Source organism: Phacochoerus africanus, chromosome 5, assembly GCF_016906955.1.
Source record: "Phacochoerus africanus isolate WHEZ1 chromosome 5, ROS_Pafr_v1, whole genome shotgun sequence".
In the NCBI taxonomy this organism is placed as follows: domain Eukaryota; kingdom Metazoa; phylum Chordata; class Mammalia; order Artiodactyla; family Suidae; genus Phacochoerus; species Phacochoerus africanus.
In genome coordinates this window covers 18,690,740-18,708,614 of record NC_062548.1, presented here as the reverse complement: position 1 = coordinate 18,708,614, position 17,875 = coordinate 18,690,740, and the positions used below count along the sequence as shown (strand labels likewise).

Genomic DNA, 17,875 nt, shown 5'->3' with positions numbered 1-17,875 from the left:
GGCTTCGGCACGGAAGCCCAGCAGGTGCTCAGGAGGGGATGGGTGGGGGTGGGGGCCCACTCTGGCCCAGGCCTTTATTGGGGAAAACACTGAGGGTCACTTGGTCTTGTTCTTGCCTTTCCCTGGAGGGGGCTGGAGGGGGCGCTCGAGTGCGGTCAGCTTGCTGCTGAGCCTTTCCTCACTGGCCTTGAGCCGCTCCTCCACGAGTTTTTGGAGCTGCTCCAGCTCCTTGTTCACCTGGGTCTTGATGTAGGTTCGGAGGATGGAAAGCTGGCCTGCAGGGGCAGGGCAAAAGGGGCAGGTCAGGAGAGATGCTGCCTGGGGCTGCGGGATTGCTCCCAGCCAAGCAAACACAACTTCCAGGGTGCCCCTGGGGGCTACACAGATGGCAGTGTGGCTTCAGCTCAGGAAATGTCAGCTAGGCCTTCTGTGAGGGAAAGACGGGCAGAGGGGCTCTGCTGCGCTTTCTGATTGCTTCTTAGGAGCCGTGTGGCCTCAGGCAGGTGATTTAGCCTTTGCTTGCCTGGGTTTCCTCCTGTGTCAAATGTGGATTGTGACAGCAGCTCTTGAGAGAGGATTAAATGGGCTAATATATGTAAAATGCTTAAAAAGGACCTGCCTGCATATAGCATTGCCAAATGTGAGCTGGCCCCATTACTATCATTGGTTTTAGAATCCTTTTCTGGAGCTCCTGCCTCACCCCCAGCAGCCACCTTGGACTTACTGCCTGGGGAAATGTGGAGAAAAGGGCACCATGAGTAAAAAAGTCTGAAGTCCTGATGTGGTCTAAACCCTTCCTTTTACACCTGCCCAAAGTCACATGGGACCCTAAGCCCTCTGGGTCCTCACTTGGCTCTTGCTCTGGCTGAACCCCCGCTTCCGGTTCCTCCTCCTGTGGGCTGGCTGCCGGCTCCTCCACTTCTTCGCCCTCCTCTTTCTCTGTAAGTCGGAAGCAGGAGGAGGCTGCGGCTGCGGCAACAGCCGCAGCGCAGTCCGGCCCTGGCCCTCGGCCTCCTCTCTTACCCGTCTCATCCTCTGGCCAGAGCCTGGGTGGCTGTAGCCCCATGTAAGTCAAAGAGAGATCCAGCCGCACCTGGGAAGAGGGAGGAAGACGGTGTCTGAGAGGAGGACACCGCAGTGCGGGAAAGGGGGCGAGGAGGAGCCTCTTGGAGCCCACGGCCCCGTACCTGGGGTGTGAAGACATACTTGTAGAGCTTGAAGTGGCGGAAGTAGGTGTTGACCACATAATCGGCCAGGGCCAGCAGCTGTTCCTCCTTAAAGAGGTTGATACTGAAGGGGGGCCGCTGTGGGGATGCCCGGGAGGTTAGGGGACTGACCACCCCGGAAGCCCTCACCTTTTCTGCAAGTGCCCGGCCATCTGGGGCAGGAAAGAGCCGGGTGTGAGAGAGGGTGGTGGACTAGGCTAGCCCTTGTCTGGGGTAAAGTGACCCTCCCGTTCCAGGGCAACTGACCCTGACTCCGTGGCAAAAAAGAACGCTGGTGAAGTAGCGGTAACATTCCTCCACGTTGCCCAACGGAGTTGCTGGGAGGGAAAGCAAGAGGTGACGGTGAGGCCCCCTCCCAGATAACCATTCGTTCATTTTACTCACCCAAAAGCCACCTATCGAGCATGAGCTTAATTTTTTTCTAGTGTTTACATTGTTGGCTGTGCCTGCGGCATGCAGAAGTTCCAGGGCCAGGGAGTGAACCCGCACCATAGCTGTGACCTGAGCCACAGTGGTGATGCCGGATCCTGAGCCTGCTGAGCCACCAGGGAACTCCTGAGCAGAAGCTTTAGAAGTAGCCAGATCTAGGCAGCAAATATTGAGTACCCACTGTGTACTGCTCTAGGCCCCGATCAAGAGGAGGTCCTGCCCTTAATACACTTATATTCTGGTCAGATTGACCTACAACAAGCCAAGAAATACATAATTTTAAGTCTTGTTAAACATTCTGTAGGAAATCAGTTCCAGGAATAAAGCAGGAGTTATTTCACGGAACACCATGCACATATATTTACATATATCACATATGCTATTTCTCAGAACAGTTTCATAATGTTATTGCTATATCCTTATTAGAAATAAGGAAATAGGAATTCCCGTCGTGGCGCAGTGGTTAACGAATCCGACTAGGAACCACGAGGTTGAGGGTTCAATTCCCAGCCTCGCTCAGTGGGTTAAGGACCCGGCGTTGCCGTGAGCTGTGGTGTAGCTCGCAGATCCAGCTTGGATCCCATATTGCTGTGGCTCTGGCGTAGGCCAGCGGCAACAGCTCCGATTCGACCCCAAGCCTGGGAACCTCCATATGCCGTGGGAGTGGCCCTAGAAAAGGCACAAAGACAAAAACAAATGAAAAAAATAATAAATAAATAAAAAAGGAAATAGGAGTTCCTGTTGTGGCACAGCAGAAATGAATCCGACTAGGAACCATGAGGTTGTGGGTTCAATCCCTGGCCTTGCTCAGTGGGTTAAGGATATAGCACTGCCATGAGCTGCGGTGTAGGTTGCAGACACGGCTCGGATCTGGCATTGCTGTGGCTGTGGTGTAGGCTGGCAGCTGTAGCTTTAATTAGATCCCCTAGCCTGGGAACCTCCATATGCCGCGGGTGCGGCCCTAAGAAGCACAAAAAAAAAAAAGAAAAGAAAGAAATAAGGAAATAGAGAGTTACCGTTGTGGCTCAGTGGTAATGAACTCAACTAGTATCCAGGAGGATGCACATTCGATCCCTGGCCCCACTCTGGGTTAAGGATCTGGCATTGCTGTGGCTGAGGTGTATGTAGGCTGGCAGCTGTAGCTCCGATTTGACCCCTAACCTGGGAACTTCCGCATGCCATGGGAGTAGCGCTTAAAAGAAAAAAAAAAAAAAATAGGAAATGGAGGATTTGAAAGGTGAGATAAGTTGTGTGTGATGATACTCCTAGTAATGTCAGAACCATGGTTTCAGGTGGTAATCCTGCTTTGACTCCCCTGGTCACTTGTGCCATCCTCCTCCTCTGCCCTGGACTCGAACTCTCGGGTAGCCTCTCCTCTTACCGATACAGGCCTTGTGAAGATCTTGGAGCAGGGCACAAGCTGTTGATGTCTGCTCCAGTGAGAAGCCCTGCTGGCGGCAGAAGATGAGTATATGGGAGAAGAGGTCCAGGGTGATGGCATCTCGCAGGTTCTGCTTAGGACGGCTGAGCCCCAACAACTCAGCCAGCACCCTTGGGAAGGAGAGAGGAAGGAATGAGTGGCAACTAGAGTCTCCCTTCATCTCCCTTCACCACCCCACACTAAGTCACAAGGTGCTTTGGAGCCAGGCATTCCTCATGCCCTCCCAGCCCACCGCCTCAGCCTTCTCCAAGAGCCAGTTATTCTTCCTGTCCCTGCTCCCCGCCATACTCCCTCATCTCCTCAACGTTGGTTGTCTTCTCCAGCCTCTGCATGGAATGGATGTCGAGGTACTTCCTATCATAGGAAAAGAGGGGAAAAGGTGTTGGCCATTATGCATTAGTCTTAGGACAAGGCTATGATGGCTAGAGCATTGGACTGGGAAGCAAGAGACCTGAGTTAAGAGGTTTGGCTCTTCCACTAACTCGCTGTGTAACTTTATAACAAAGTCACTGGGGCAGCGGGAGACCTGGCTTATAGTCATCTTGGGTAATTGTATCTCTGGGCCTCAGTCTCCTTGTCTGTAAAATGGGAATTCCGTCGCTGTTTGACAGGCTCGTTAGGGAAGCGCTAAAGGAATAATACAAGTGTGAAGGGTAACTTTCCCTCAAAGCTTTTCACACTCACCATATGCAGATCCGGGGCTGGGGTAGCGGCGGCTGCGGGAGAGAAAGCGGATTGGGAAAGGCAGAGCTGCGTTGTTAGTCCTGGCCCGTGGTTCTTTGCCCTTGGTGAATCTCTGGTGGTCTAACAACGCGATACCTTGCCTTCTCATCTTAAAGACTATGTACTAGCAATACCGGCGGGCTAGGCTTCGGCGATCCCTAAGTACTATTCATGAGCGTATTGACAAGCAGGGTCACACAAGCCTGCCTCTTCATCAAGGCAGCCCGGGAAACAAACGGCCCCCTGCCTGGGAGCCCTTTTATAAACATTCATGAGCAGACCACTCTGACCTGTCCTCACCGGGAACAAGTTGGCTGCAGGATCTTCATTCGCATCCACTGAGGTCACGGTCCCTGACTCGGTCCGCACTCCTGTTCCCATCCTCTTGGCCGATTCAACCAACGAGCTGAGGTCTTTCTCATGGTCTTTCTCATGTTCTCGCCGCAGTTCGGAGTGCTGGTCCAGCTCCGACCGCCTTTTCAGTCGCCGGAATTGGCTGGACTTCCGGCGGATCATCTGGTCGCTCCTCTGTGTCGCGGGTCCCCACCGTCTTTATCCTGCCTCGGTTCTGGGACAGCAGATCTCGGGCGGCGACTGCCAAGGCCTGGCCCTTATCGACGCTTCAGCCAATCTACGCTGCAGAGAGGCCGGGTACAGCCAATCGGCTGGGGGCGTCCCTCCGTCTCAACGGTGACCGTTGCTAAGGAGGATCCAGTAGGAAGGGAGAAAGTGTACCGTGCTCGCAAAACTGTGAGAAGAGAATGCGCATGCATAATAAGATGCAAACCCCGCCCCGGTGCCCTCTCTTCGAAGTTGTTAATCTGAGGCAGGCGGCGTTATTAGGACTGCGGAGTGGAAGTGTGTTGTCAGTTACCATGGCAACTGCCTACCGGCCAATCACTGAGAGAAAGAGGAGGTGTTCAGAAAGAAACCAAACGGACGCAAGAGGAGGGACAAAGCACAACCAATAGAAACAGGAACTGGAGAAGATTTCGCCACATCCGGCGCTGCCTCTGGCGCCTGCGCTCTGCGCTGGGGGGCGGGGGTGCCCTGGGGGGCGGGGGTGCCCAGTGACGTCCGGTGAGGTCCAAGATGGCGGCGCTAGGCTGATCCTGCTGCTGGTGAGGGGCCCGGGGCCGGCGGGGCGGGGTCCGGCAGCTGTGTGCGGGGGTAGGCTCGTGGCTGTGGACCTCCGTCCCCTTCCACAGCTGTACTCTCTGTCTTCTGCAGGTGACGGAAGTGCCGAGTCCGCCTGCCTGACGTCCTCGAGAGACCGGGGGCCGCTCCTCGCCGCCGCGGCCATGTCTGGGCCCGGCAACAAACGCGCCGCCGGCGATGGGGGCTCGGGACCCCCAGAGAAGAAGCTGAACCGCGAGGAGAAGACAACAACCACGCTTATAGAGCCCATTCGTCTTGGGGGCATCTCTTCCACGGTTCGTGGGCTCCTGCCCCAGCCCGCCCAACTTCCCAGAACCGTTTTCCCAGTTCCCCAAGTTTAGCAAGATCCACTTTACAGAGCATTCTGTTGAAGGAAACCTAGGACATGATGTCTGCCTTCCCCTCGAAGATAGGCAAACAGGTTCCCAGAGGGCGTGTGACATGTCAGACTTCAGGTAGAAAGAGGCAGGAGCAGAACGTGACGCTCCTTACAAACAAGACGCTTCCTCCGTGGGTGTCTGAGCTTCTGTATGTCCTGTTAGCAGTCTGCTCCCCTCTCACATCCGTTCTATCTGCTTTCCTTTGTCTCTTTCTCTGATTGGTTTCTTGGGCCCTTCTTGACCCTCTCTCTCCTCGGCCCCTCTGTTTCCTTGGTAGGAGGAGATGGACCTGAAGGTTCTGCAGTTCAAAAACAAGAAACTAGCAGAGCGATTGGAACAGAGACAGGCTTGTGAAGACGAACTCCGAGAACGAATTGAGAAACTGGAGAAGAGGCAGGCTACAGATGATGCCACACTCCTCATTGTCAATCGCTACTGGGCCCAGGTGGATGCTCCTCTCCTTTGCAAGACCGGGCTTTGATCCAGCTGCCAGTTCTCAGACTTCTCTGTTAGAAAGGGAGTATCATGCTAGGAAGCACCTGAAGGATTCCTAACATTTTTGGTGCTTTCTCCCTTCAGCTGGATGAAACTGTGGAAGCCCTTCTCCGACACCATGAGAGCCAGGGGGAGCTGTCTTCAGGGACAGAGCCGGCGCCTGGGACCCAGGAAGGGCCGACGCGTGATGAGACCCCTCTCACAGAGCCAGGAACATCGGAGCTGAGGGGTAGGGCCAGAACCCTAGGATCTAGGAAGCTTAATTAAGTTCTGGGAAAGGTCCTGGAGAGGAAAGGATCTTGATAATCAGGCTGCTGAATTCCCTGCCTACACACACACACACACACACACACACACACACACACAATTGATTTTATATTTGGGCAGCAAATCACAGTGGATAAGAACAGAGACTTTGGAATCTGAATGACTTGGTTAAGAGTACAATTCATGTTTTAAAAGTATTACATCTATTTGTCATTATGCCTGTGTACTTGGCACTGTTGTAGATTTGGAGGAGACAGAGATAGTTAAAAAAAAATTACTGGGAGTTCCCTGGTGGCTCAGTGGGTTAAGGATTGGCACTGTCACTGTGTGGATGGGTTCGAACCCTGGCCTGGGAACTTTTGCATGCCATGGGTGTGGCTGGGGAAAAAAAAAAGGAAAAGAAGCACTGCTTTAGTTATTAGGGTGAAAGTGACTTGTAAACCACACACACACATAAAAGCAGAAGGGCTCCTGAATGGGAATTGGTATGTGTGCACTAATTTAGTTTGGGAAGGCAGAGAAGGCATTTCTGAGGAAATGTTTGGAAGCTCTCCGTCCTTGAGGAAATTACCTCCTGGAACCTCAGTCGTTGCCTTTTTTTTTTTTTTTTTTTTTGATTTTTAGGGCCACACCCACGGCACATGGAGGTTTCCAGGCTAGGGGTCCAATTGGAGCTACAGCAATGCCAGATCCACGCGGCATCTGCGACCTACACCACAGCTCACGGCAATGCCGGATCCTTAACCCACTGAGCGAGGCCAGGTATCAAACTCTCAACCTTATGGTTCCTATATGGTTCCTAGTTGGATTCATTTCCGCTGCGCCACGATGGGAACTCCAGTTGTTGCCTTTTTAAGATGGGGATAATGTAGTGCTGCAGGCATTAGTTGTGCTGATTCAGTGAGCCGTAGCTGAAGGGCTCCATCTGGAGCTTGGTACAGAGTGATGGTAACTATTGCTGCTATCCTGATGGGGGTCTGTCCATCCCTTGTAGAGCCCCTGCCAATGCAGCTGCGGCCCCCGCTCAGTGAGCCAGCCCTGGCTTTCGTGGTGGCCCTGGGTGCCAGCAGTAGTGAGGAGGTGGAGCTGCAGCTTCAGGGTCGCATGGAGTTCTCCAAGGCAGCTGTATCCCGCGTCGTGGAGGCCTCAGACCGCCTGCAGCGCCGGGTGGAGGAACTCTGTCAGCGAGTATACAGCCGAGGTTAGTTCTTGGTGACCCCATCCCAGAGATGTCCATCCCCATTTGCACCTTCATGGTATCCCCTCCTCAATACCCCTGGCCCCGAGGCAGCCACGGTTCCCCAAGGAGTAAATGAGCCATGTTCTCAGAGGAAGGCTCAGGTGGTAGATGGGGCCTCTGGCTTGGCTTCCTGGAGGTGAGCTCTGGAGAGATGGTGAGAGGAGTTGTTGATGGCTGGAGGGGCTACCCACCTCGTGGCTAGAGACCTCATGGGAGCACTTCGCACAAGCCTTAGTGTCCAGTGCTGATCCGCAAGACGTGGCAGCAAGTGCCCAGGCTTTTCAGGCAGACTGACTTCTCCCAGCCTCAGTCCTGTCAGTCCAGCCTGGGTGTTCTGGGCAGATGGCACTCCTCTCTGAGCCGGTTTCCTCCTTTGTACAGTGGGTATAAAGATCCCTGGCTTTGTTATGAGAAAATGGCAAGACAGCTGGTGGATGACACTGGGCACATAGCAGACTCCAGAATGAGTTAGTACTTTGCCCCATTGCACTGGACTTGGCTCTTACCCGAGCTCTGCCTTTTCAGGGGACAGTGAGCCCCCCGGTGAGGCGGCTCGGGCGCGCACCCGGGAGCTGGGCCGTGAGAACCGGCGGCTGCAGGACTTGGCCACCCAGCTGCAGGAAAAGCACCACCGCATCTCGTTGGAGGTAGGAGTTGGGCCTTTGGGGGTGGGATTAGAACCAGGGCAGGGTTTGGATTACATAGCCACCCAAGGATCTCAGCCAAGTCTCTCATCTGAGCATCTGTCCCCATCATTGTTCCTAGTACTCTGAGCTCCAGGATAAAGTGACATCTGCAGAGACCAAAGTGCTGGAGATGGAGACGACAGTAGAAGACCTGCAGTGGGACATTGAGAAGTTGCGGAAGCGTGAGCAAAAGCTTAATAAGCACCTGGCGGAGGCCTTGGAGCAGGTGGGGCTCAGGCACAGGGTCATTTGGAGCCAGTGCAAGGTACTTGGGGCCTGGGCTCCTCTCTTCCACCCCCATCTGTCTCTCTTCTCTCCACAGCTCAACTCTGGCTACTACGTGTCTGGGAGCTCCTCGGGCTTCCAGGGGGGCCAGATCACACTCAGCATGCAGAAGGTGAGCAGCAGCTTTCTCCCTACCCCCACCCCCCACCCCCCACCCCTTCTCTACTGCATCATTGAGATTCTCCTCAAGGTTAAGGACAGACGTCCAGCTGTGGTCCCTGAGGACTTTTCCTGTCACTCACGCTGCCTCATTTCCTGCTCTCACATGTGTATTCAGTAAATAATTGCCGAACCCAGTGAAGCACTGGGTACTGTGCTTCAAAGCAGGCACACTGGAGAACAAAATAGACAAAAGTCTTTTGTGGAACTTGGGTCCTAATTGGGGGAACTGATAAGAAGTAGGTAAACTAGTACATCAGTTGGTTTAAAGTACTGCAGAGAAAAAGTACCACTTAGCAAAGAGACGTGGGGAATGTTGAAGTCACCTGGTATTCTCAGCTGTGTGGCCCAGAAAGGGCCTCGCTGTCACTGTCTCATTCCTTGTCTTGCTTTTGCTCTTAACTCTTGGTCATTGCCACCTTCTCTTGTTGCTGCGGGGGTCACTGTGTCCTGTTTCCCTCGACCCGGCTTCCTCTTTGGGTCTTCCAGGACGGCTTCTGTGAGCCCTGCAAGTTACAGGTTCCCAGCACTGACCAGGTTCCCAGCACTGACCACGCACTATTACATTTTCTCCCATTTGCCTGGGAGCCCTTGGGAAAGCTCCTGATCTGGCTTGTTTCCTGGCGCTTCAGAATACATCACCGCTCTACAGAGGGGAGCCTGGGTGGGGGACGTGGTGGGGGATATGAGCAAAGCATCAACCTGGCCTGGCCTGCCTCTCACGGCCCTTCCCACTCCACAGTTTGAGATGCTGAATGCGGAGTTGGAGGAAAACCAGGAATTGGCCAATAGCCGCATGGCAGAGCTAGAGAAGCTGCAGGCCGAACTTCAAGGGGCTGTGCGGACCAATGAGCGTCTCAAGGTGAGCTGTGTTGGGGGCTGGGAGGGCCTGAGCCTGCTGAGTAGGGGCTGAGCTCTGAGTCCCCTCACTGATGGCCTTTGGCCATCCCTGCCTGTAGGTGGCCCTGCGGAGCCTTCCTGAGGAGGTGGTGCGGGAGACAGGGGAGTACCGAATGCTGCAGGCCCAGTTCTCACTGCTCTACAACGAGTCTCTGCAAGTGAAGACCCAGCTCGATGAGGCCCGGGGGCTGCTGCTGGCCACCAAGAATTCCCACCTGAGGCACATTGAGCACATGGAGGTATGCCCTTGGAACGGGGCCAGGGGATGAGGGTAAGGGCCGGACCATTAGGGTCAAGTTGTTCCTGGGTCAAGGGTGTCAGGAGCCCTGTGTGCCTGTTAGGGGTCCCTTGGGAATCCATCCTTCCTTGCCACTGAGGCCTGAGCTGGGGTGGGGCAGGCTTGCCAGGAGCTAAGGGGCTGTGGGGGTCCTTGATGCCTCCACCCACAGAGCGATGAGCTGGGGCTACAGAAGAAGCTACGCACAGAGGTCATCCAGCTGGAGGACACTCTGGCCCAGGTACGCAAGGAGTACGAGATGCTGCGCATCGAGTTTGAACAGAACCTGGCGGCCAACGAGCAGGCGGGTATGTGGTGGGGGCGGGTCGAGGTGGGGCCTTATCTGGGATTGCTGGGCCCTGGTGTGTGGCCAGATGCTCATCCAGGTGCAAGAGGTTAAGCCCCATCATTTGACAGAGCCTCACCTTCCTGTGGAAAACAGGGACCACACCCCCCGGCTTACAGCCGGCTGAGATGGCTGGTGGAGCAGACGCAGCCAGAACAGGCGCGCTCAGCTCCTTCCGTGGTCCTCTGGCGCCGCTCTGAGAAACAGAGATTAACGAAGACCACCTAGGAGCCAGGCCCAGTTCGAGGCTTTGGGGTTATGCCAGGGAACAAAACACAAGGAATCCCCACTGTTGTGGAGCATGTCGTAGTGGGGAAGAGACAGCAGATGTGGGGTACTTGCACGTGTGTGTGAGGTGACGACAGATACGCCAAGAAGAATAAAACAGGGCGGGAAGATACGAAGTGTTGGGAGAAAGGTCAGGGAAATGTAACTAAGAAGATGACATTTGTTAGAAAAGCTAGAAGAAGTGGATTAATTTACTTTTGTGAATTTACAGTTAGTTGTGTTCCTTTAAAGGAAATTTGGAAATATTTTGAAAGTCTGCAGTAGCAGAAATAACACATAGGCAGCGTCGGGTTACCTTTCAGTGAATTTCCTTCAGTTATTTGATGAGATCCCATTCTTTGTCGTCGTCGTCTTTTTTCTTTTTTTTTTTTTTTTTTTTTTGCTTTTTAGGGCCATACCCACGGCATATGGAGCTTCCCAGGCTAGGAGTCCAATTGGAGCTGTAGCCTCCAGCATACACCACAGCCACGCCAGATCCAAGCTGCGTCTCCAACCTACACCACAGCTCACAGCAACACCGGATCCTTAACCCACTGAGCGAGGCCAGGGACTGAAACCATGTCCTCATGGATCCTAGTTGGGTTCATTACCACTGAGTCACAACGGCAACTCCGAGATCACATTCTTCCTAAGGCTTTGGTTTTCCTCTCCTTTGTAATGGGCGTGACGGCTCTGGCCCTGCCACCTCTGCCACTGGTTGGGCTCCTAGCCAGTCCCTTGGTGCCTGTTCTCTTCCAGGGCCCATCAACAGGGAGATGCGCCACCTGATCAGCAGCCTCCAAAACCACAACCACCAGTTAAAGGGGGACGCCCAGCGATACAAGCGGAAGCTGCGGGAAGTGCAGGCTGAGATCGCCAAGGTGAGGAGAGGGCTGCCTGGGAAAAGCTGTGGCTACATGCCAGTAAGCATTGTCGCCCTCCCCCATCCCTGTTCTCTCTCTGCTTTGCAGCTCCGGGCCCAGGCCAGTGGCTCTACCCACTCCATCCCCACCCTGGGCCACCCAGAGGACTCCGGCCTCAGCACCCCAGCCCCAGGGAAAGAAGAAGGTGGCCCAAGCCCTGTTGTTGCCCCTGACACCAGAAAGGAGGTGGCTTCAATGCCTGGCACCACTATTACTACCTCCTCGGCGAAAAAGGAAGACTTGGGCCCCCCGGAGGAAGAAGCCCAGGCCCTGACCCCCGGGGCCCAGGGCCCCTCCTCCCGGGGCCGAGAACCCGAGGCCAGGCCCAAGCGGGAGCTTCGGGAACGTGAAGGGCCGGGCCTGGGACCCCCATCTGTGGCCTCAGCACTCTCCCGGGCTGATCGGGAGAAGGCCAAGGTGGAGGAGGCCAAGAGGAAGGAGTCAGAACTCCTCAAAGGTCTCCGCGCAGAGCTCAAGTGAGGCCCTCCTCCTTTCTCCTTCCCACTGCTGCCCAGTGGCCTCCAACCCTACTCACCAAGGCTTCCTCCTGTACCCCCCCAGGAAGGCCCAGGAAAGTCAGAAGGAGATGAAGCTGCTGCTGGACATGTATAAGTCCGCGCCCAAGGAGCAGCGGGATAAGGTGCAGCTCATGGCAGCCGAACGCAAGGCCAAGGCTGAGGTGAGGGCAGGTAGGGCCTGTGGGACGCGCAGAGAAGCTGCCTCAGGGGGTTCAGACCAGAGTGGAGCCCTAGGGGTGCAGCAGCTGGGATAGAAGAGCTCCCTCCTCTGGTGCTGATAGGTCGACGAATTGCGGAGCCGGATCCGGGAACTAGAGGAGAGGGATCGGAGGGAGAGCAAGAAGATCGCCGATGAGGATGCCTTGCGGCGCATTCGTCAGGCAGAGGAGCAGATAGAACATCTGCAGCGCAAGTTGGGTGCCACCAAGCAGGTGTGACCCCCTCTGGTCCCCTTGCCTCTAAATGTTGGAATTCTCCAAACTTCTTGTTGTAGTACACAGCCTGCATTCGCTCAGTGGTTCCTCGGTCAGCTGTGTGTTCCTCTGGTTTCCCCGCTGTCCTGTCCCTCTGCCACATTCCCTCTTGCCCTTGCCCACTTGCTGCAGGAGGAGGAGGCTCTGCTGTCCGAGATGGATGTGACAGGCCAGGCTTTTGAGGACATGCAGGAGCAGAATGGGCGGCTGCTGCAGCAGCTGCGGGAAAAGGACGATGCCAACTTCAAGCTGATGTCTGAGCGGATCAAGGCCAACCAGATTCATAAGCTGCTGCGGGAGGAGAAGGATGAGCTGGGCGAGCAGGTTCTTGGCCTCAAGTCTCAGGTAAGCTTGCCATGGGCTGGGAAAGTGGAGCTGGAGAGGCAGGGATGCCCCAGCACTGAGTCCCCACCCCTGCCCTCAGGTGGATGCCCAGCTGCTGACGGTGCAGAAGCTGGAGGAAAAAGAGCGGGCCTTGCAGGGCAGCCTTGGGGGTGTAGAGAAGGAGCTGACGCTGCGCAGCCAGGCCCTGGAGCTCAACAAGAGGAAGGTGAGGCTGTACGTGAAGGTACAGTGACCTGGGATGCTGGCTCACACCCTCACTTTGTGATTCTGTCTAGAGAACTCCAAGCAGACCACCTGGGCTGAAGTCCCGCTCTGCTTCCTCTCTCAGCCTGGCTCACGTGTCAAAACACTCACTGTATTCCAGGCCCTGCGCCCAGAACATCCCATGAGTGGTCACGTTTATGAGTGGTCACGTTTAGGTGTCACCATAATCCCACAGTGGTGTTTGTTGTCATCCTCCTTTCATAAGTGAGGAATCGGGCTCAGGCGGGTAGTTGACTTACTTAAGAAAGAGAAGAACTGGAATGTGGGCCTGGGTCTCCCTGACGGCGGCATTGGCCAGCCGTGAGATGGGGCTGGTGGCGCTGTCACATGGATGGATGAAACCTAGAATGTCAAACTCACGGTGGGTGTTTCTCTGAGGGGAGCAGACTTAGGAAGGGCCTGTGTCACCATCTTGGTTTCTTCTAGTTCATAGTAAAGGCTTGCAGTTAACACTGAGGTGTTCCTTTGTGGCTCAATGGGTTAAGGATCCAGCATTGTCACTGCTGTGGCACAGGTTCGATCCCTGGCCTGGGAACTTCTGTGTGCCATAGGTGTGGCCAAAAAGAAAAAAAAAAAAAGATGAATGTTGATTTTCATCTACTTTTCCCTGTTGGACTTTTTCTCCTCCACTGAGCTCATTCATTTACACAGTATTAGTCATGCCCTCAGGAGATATCAGGACCTACACTCAGTGCTGGGGGCTCATGGGAGCAGGACAGCCCTGCTGGAAGTGAGGACTTCCAGGTTTTTTTTTGGGGGGGGTTGTCTTTTTCCCATTTCTTGGGCTACCCCCGCGGCATATGGATGTTCCCAGGCTAGGGGTCTAATCAGAGCTGTAGCTGCCGGCCTACGTCAGAGCCACAGCAACGTGGGAACCGAGCCTCGTCTGTGCCCTACAGCCCTACACCACAGCTCACAGCAACGCCAGATCCTTAACTCACTGAGTGAGGCCAGGGATCGAACACACAATCTCATAGTTCCTAGTTGGATTCCTTAACCCCTGAGCCACCACGGGAACTCCCGGGAATTCCAGTTTTGAGGGATGGATAGCGAGCCAGGAATCCTACAGATGAAATAGCATTATTACAGATGGCAGGAAGTTTTATGAAGGAAACTGAAGTGCATAAAAAAAAAAAAATAGTATATAGCCTTTCTTGGGAGGGGACACTGAGCTGAGGCTTAGGAGGAGTGGCAGGAAAGGAGTGTGTGTGCAGGGGGAGTTGAGGGGAACAGAGAGGAGCCCTGTGCTCTTCAGGAGAGCGTCATGCAGCTGAGGAACTGACAGTGTTGGGGATGAGGGAGAACAGGAGGAGGTGAGGGTTGAGAGGTCCGGAGGCAGCACCAGCTCCAGTGGAGATACTGGACTTGATCCCAAGAGCAGGAATCCCTGGATGTTCGACCCCCTCACCTGGGGGCCCTGGCTCCATGGGGCCGGACTCCCCAGGCTCAGGCGCCTGGTGCCCCCTCCCTCCCCGTAGGCTGTGGAAGCAGCCCAGCTGGCCGAAGACCTGAAGGTGCAGCTGGAACATGTGCAGACACGGCTGCGAGAGATCCAGCCTTGCCTGGCGGAGAGCCGGGCTGCTCGTGAGAAGGAAAGCTTCAACCTCAAGAGGGCTCAGGTGTGTGGGGGGTGAGGGCTGGCAGTGGGGGCAGGTGGTTTGGGTTGAGGACCCTTGTGCTCAGCCCAGCCCCTCTCCTGCCCCAGGAGGACATCTCCCGGCTGCGGCGCAAGCTGGAGAAGCAGAGGAAGGTGGAGGTTTACGCAGATGCTGATGAAATCCTCCAGGAGGAGATCAAGGAGTACAAGGTGGGGTTGTGGGGCTGGGTTGTGCTCTGCTGACCTAGGAGCTCAGGTGAGGGTTGGTGAGCGCTCTCATGGGGACCCCAGAATTAGGATAGCAAGACGTGGCCAAACCCATAGTGGAGCGTCAGCTAATATGTTACATGCCAGGCAGAGTGCCTGGTTAGGAGTGCCTGGTTAGGTGTGGGAGGGCCAGGCACTAGATTTGGTCTCAGAGCTCTTAAAGCTGACAGTCTGTTGGAGGATAAGCAGGCCGGAGGGGCTGTGGGAACCCTTAGCAGTCCTGAGGCTCAGCAGGCTTCCTGGAAGGAATATCCTACAAAGGAAAACAAGGATGAGGCAGGGTTGGCCATGAGGCATGGAAATGGCAATAGCAGGGTTCCAGCAAAGGGAAGAGCAGTGGAGGCCCTAGTTGAGAGAGGCGTGCTCCAGAGAGGCTGGACGGCTGTAGTTGGAAGACAGAATGTGGGCCTTATGGTGAGCGACAAGCCTGAAGGCAGCTGGGCAGCATTAGATCCTGAAGGGTTTGGTTAACTAGGTAGAGACGCTGGGCTTAACCTCTGTGCAGTGTGGAGGCATCAGATAGTCTTATTTACATATTCATGTATTCACTGGGTGGGGTGGGTGGAATCAAGCCCTTTTTATTGAGAGGCTTTGGGGGAGGTGTTCGAAGGGCTGGGACATCAACAAGATCCGATGTCCTTCTCCCACCAGGATCTCCCCAGCTTCACAGTTGCTGAAAGCGACATCAAAGGGTTTTAAACCAGAGAGCAGTGTCTTAAGGATGTTGAGAATGAGGCGGCTGTGGGCCTTCTTGGGAAGCTGTCTGGGAAGGAAGGCACACACAGCAAAAGGGCTGGTCCGGAGGACAGGGATTTGTGGAGTGGGCAGCAGAGGTGGCAGTGCCACATAGAACCGTGGTCACCCCGGGAGGGTCTGTGCCATGACACAGAACAGGGGTCGTTCTCCCGCATTCCCTCAAAGCTTCAAGGATGGGCAGAGGAAGAGAAGTGGTTTGGGAGAAGGAGAGCAATCTAGAGGGAGCTGACTGGGGAAGGGTTTCAAGGAGGCAGGGGGAGCTGAGTCAGAGCTGCCAAGAGGGCAAATGAAGCAAGTGATGAGAGATGCCTCTAGGACTTGGCAGTCTTGGTGGGGTTGGTTCCTGGGTGGAGGTGGAGGTCAGACCACCTGTACTCTCACCTCCTGGAGTGAGAGGGTGGAGGGTGAGTCAGTAAATAGACAACCTGTTGAAGCAGTTTGGCCCTTGAAGGGGCAGAGGCAGCCGGTGGGGAGAAGGGAAGGGTCTGGCGACGCCTGTCACCATCTGATGGGTAGGGTCTGAGAGCTGGGGAAGAGGCGATGCATCCAGTGAGATACTCAGGTGGCCGGCTGGGCTGGGATTTCAAACAGGGCAGAGGAGGAATGCTGGGGAGAGTGCTGAGTTGAGGGAATTTCCTGTCTGGAGTGGAGGTGGTGAGACCTGGCGGGAGGTGGGAAATTTCAGGCTAGAAGAGACTTGTAAATTCTCCATAAAGAGAAATGAATCCAGGGACGCACAGTAGGATCTCTGGACAACACCAGGGACTGAGCCAGTTGAGGGTTGAGAACAGAGTTTCTAGAGACAGTGCCATGCCCAGCTGTCACTTAGCAGGTCCAGGTGGAAAGAAAGTAGGTAGCTTAAGCCAGGATTGGGCTTTGGCCAGCAAAGGCCAGGGGAGAAGAGATGAGGGGCACAGGAGCTCAGGCTGGAGCTTGGGGGTCATCGACCATAGGAGGGGGCCTGTGGCCACTGGCCATGACTTACCAGGTTAGAGTCCATGCTATGCTGCTTTCCAGTTTTGAGACCTCAGTGTCTGAACCTCAGTTTCCTCATGCAGAGAGTGCTCATCCCCACCTCCCAGGGCTAGCAGGGGAGTTAGATACAGCTGCTGTGTGGTGGGCTTAGTCTGGAGCACCTCTTGCTGTCAGCTTGGGGTCTGGGCAGTGTCAGGATTGTTCCCGAGCTGATGCCTTTGCCTGGCCCAGGCGCGGTTGACCTGCCCCTGCTGTAACACCCGCAAGAAGGATGCAGTCCTTACCAAGTGCTTCCACGTTTTCTGCTTCGAGTGCGTGCGGGGCCGCTATGAGGCCCGACAGAGGAAGTGCCCCAAGTGCAACGCGGCCTTTGGTGCCCACGACTTCCACCGTGTCTACATCAGCTGAACTCGTAACTCAGGGGACTTTGGAACACCCACGGACTATGGGGGCTGTGCCTCCAGTCCCTCCTCACCCCACATCCAGTGGCCCCCACCCTCCATTCTGGACCCTATGGGCCCAGCCCCTCCCCACGTAGTTGGTTCCGAGGCCCCAGTGCATGCTAGTGGGTGTGGGATCAGCCAAGCTCAGTTCCACCTTTTCCCCAAGGTCAGAGCCACAGCTTAGGGGGCACTCTCCCTGCAGGAAGGGCCTGCTATGAGGGGCCCGGAGCACTCAATGGAACTTCCTAGAAGCTGGTCCTAACCCTTCTTCCACTGTCTCCACTGCCCATCCCTGCCCTAAAGGGTGAATTCCCCAGGCTGTGACCTCTCACACAAGAGAGGCTCACTACCTGCTTATACACCCACAAATGAGGATCGGGGTGGGCTGGACCCCTAGCTCCTTGCTCTGACTGGTCCCTGGGGCCCAGGGTAACTCTTCACCTGCTGCTCCTGGGCAGAGCTTTCCTCCTGTGGAGTTCCTTGTGCTCTTTGGTCCTGGTCTTGTGCACAGAGCACCCCCTGGGTAGGCAACGGGGCACCATCATTTTCCTCTGGGAAGCTCTAAGGCTGCTGCAGTCACCTTGCTCTCCTCTCAGGAGTGCTGAACCAAGATCATCAGTTTTTATTCTAATCAGACCCCTCCTGGTCCCCTCACTCCCCGGCCCACTTAAAACCCACCTCATGCTTCCTTAGACTCCTCTGGTCCTTACCCTTGTCGCTGCTTTCATTCTGGTGGCCTTAACTGCAGTGGAGGCAGAACTTTCCAGGAGGGAGGAGGGACACACTAGCTGCTGGGCCAACTTCCAATCATTCCAGATAGAAGAGCTTCATCTAACAACCCTGTGACTGAGCCTGTACCCACAGTGCTTCCTGTGCTGCCGGCCCCAGCAAACTCCATGGGCTCTGAAGGCATTTTACAGGCGCCTGGAAGGTGGAGCTGCTGACAGGTGCGAGGGTCCACTCAGACCCACAGCCCTTGTTCTGGAGGTGACTTGTATAGGCTGTTAATTGTTACGAATAAACGTCCAAACCTCA

General features: G+C 55.2%; 2 protein-coding genes across 6 annotated transcripts; one reads left to right on the top strand and one right to left on the bottom strand.

Moving 5' to 3' along the window:
* Nucleotides 1-43: 43 nt before the first annotated feature.
* On the bottom strand, nt 44-4,608 carry CFAP119 (cilia and flagella associated protein 119). 5 transcript variants are annotated; one of them, XM_047780058.1, is made up of 9 exons: nt 4,120-4,608; nt 3,781-3,812; nt 3,385-3,450; nt 3,037-3,206; nt 1,473-1,543; nt 1,356-1,378; nt 1,024-1,274; nt 850-939; nt 44-275 (listed from the first exon to the last, which is right to left on the bottom strand). In XM_047780058.1, exons 1-9 carry the CDS (start codon nt 4,333-4,335, stop codon nt 97-99), a joined length of 1,098 nt encoding a protein of 365 aa, XP_047636014.1. In that variant the 5' UTR covers nt 4,336-4,608; the 3' UTR covers nt 44-96. The 5 variants fall into 5 exon arrangements, with proteins under 5 accessions (XP_047636014.1, XP_047636017.1, XP_047636015.1 ...); XM_047780061.1 differs by lacking the exon at nt 1,356-1,378 and having other exon boundaries at nt 1,024-1,093; nt 1,188-1,274; nt 4,120-4,603; XM_047780059.1 differs by lacking the exon at nt 1,356-1,378 and having other exon boundaries at nt 1,024-1,093; nt 1,188-1,304; nt 4,120-4,600.
* Nucleotides 4,609-4,879: 271 nt separating this feature from the next.
* RNF40 (ring finger protein 40) lies at nt 4,880-17,875 on the top strand. The gene is made up of 20 exons (XM_047780020.1): nt 4,880-4,940; nt 5,050-5,252; nt 5,635-5,802; nt 5,937-6,081; nt 7,114-7,320; nt 7,885-8,006; nt 8,125-8,271; nt 8,368-8,442; nt 9,232-9,351; nt 9,449-9,628; nt 9,839-9,974; nt 11,039-11,160; nt 11,251-11,678; nt 11,764-11,881; nt 12,002-12,151; nt 12,326-12,538; nt 12,618-12,743; nt 14,281-14,421; nt 14,508-14,609; nt 16,629-17,875. The coding sequence occupies exons 2-20, from the start codon at nt 5,121-5,123 to the stop codon at nt 16,803-16,805; spliced, it is 3,009 nt and encodes a 1,002-aa protein (XP_047635976.1). The 5' UTR covers nt 4,880-4,940; nt 5,050-5,120; the 3' UTR covers nt 16,806-17,875.

What these genes read in the sequence shown, in the direction of transcription:
- RNF40 (XM_047780020.1), top strand. Translation starts at nt 5,121, where the DNA reads ATGTCTGGGCCCGGCAACAAACGCGCCGCCGGCGATGGGGGCTCGGGA. An exon ending in TCACACTCAGCATGCAGAAG is followed by an intron (nt 8,443 to 9,231) that starts GTGAGCAGCAGC and finishes CCCACTCCACAG; the next exon opens with TTTGAGATGCTGAATGCGGA. An exon ending in AGTTGGGTGCCACCAAGCAG is followed by an intron (nt 12,152 to 12,325) that starts GTGTGACCCCCT and finishes CACTTGCTGCAG; the next exon opens with GAGGAGGAGGCTCTGCTGTC.
- CFAP119 (XM_047780058.1), bottom strand. Translation starts at nt 4,335, where the DNA reads ATGATCCGCCGGAAGTCCAGCCAATTCCGGCGACTGAAAAGGCGGTCG. An exon ending in CTGCAGCCAACTTGTTCCCG is followed by an intron (nt 3,813 to 4,119) that starts GTGAGGACAGGT and finishes TCTCTCCCGCAG; the next exon opens with CCGCCGCTACCCCAGCCCCG. An exon ending in TTTTTTGCCACGGAGTCAGG is followed by an intron (nt 1,379 to 1,472) that starts GTCAGTTGCCCT and finishes TTCCTGCCCCAG; the next exon opens with ATGGCCGGGCACTTGCAGAA.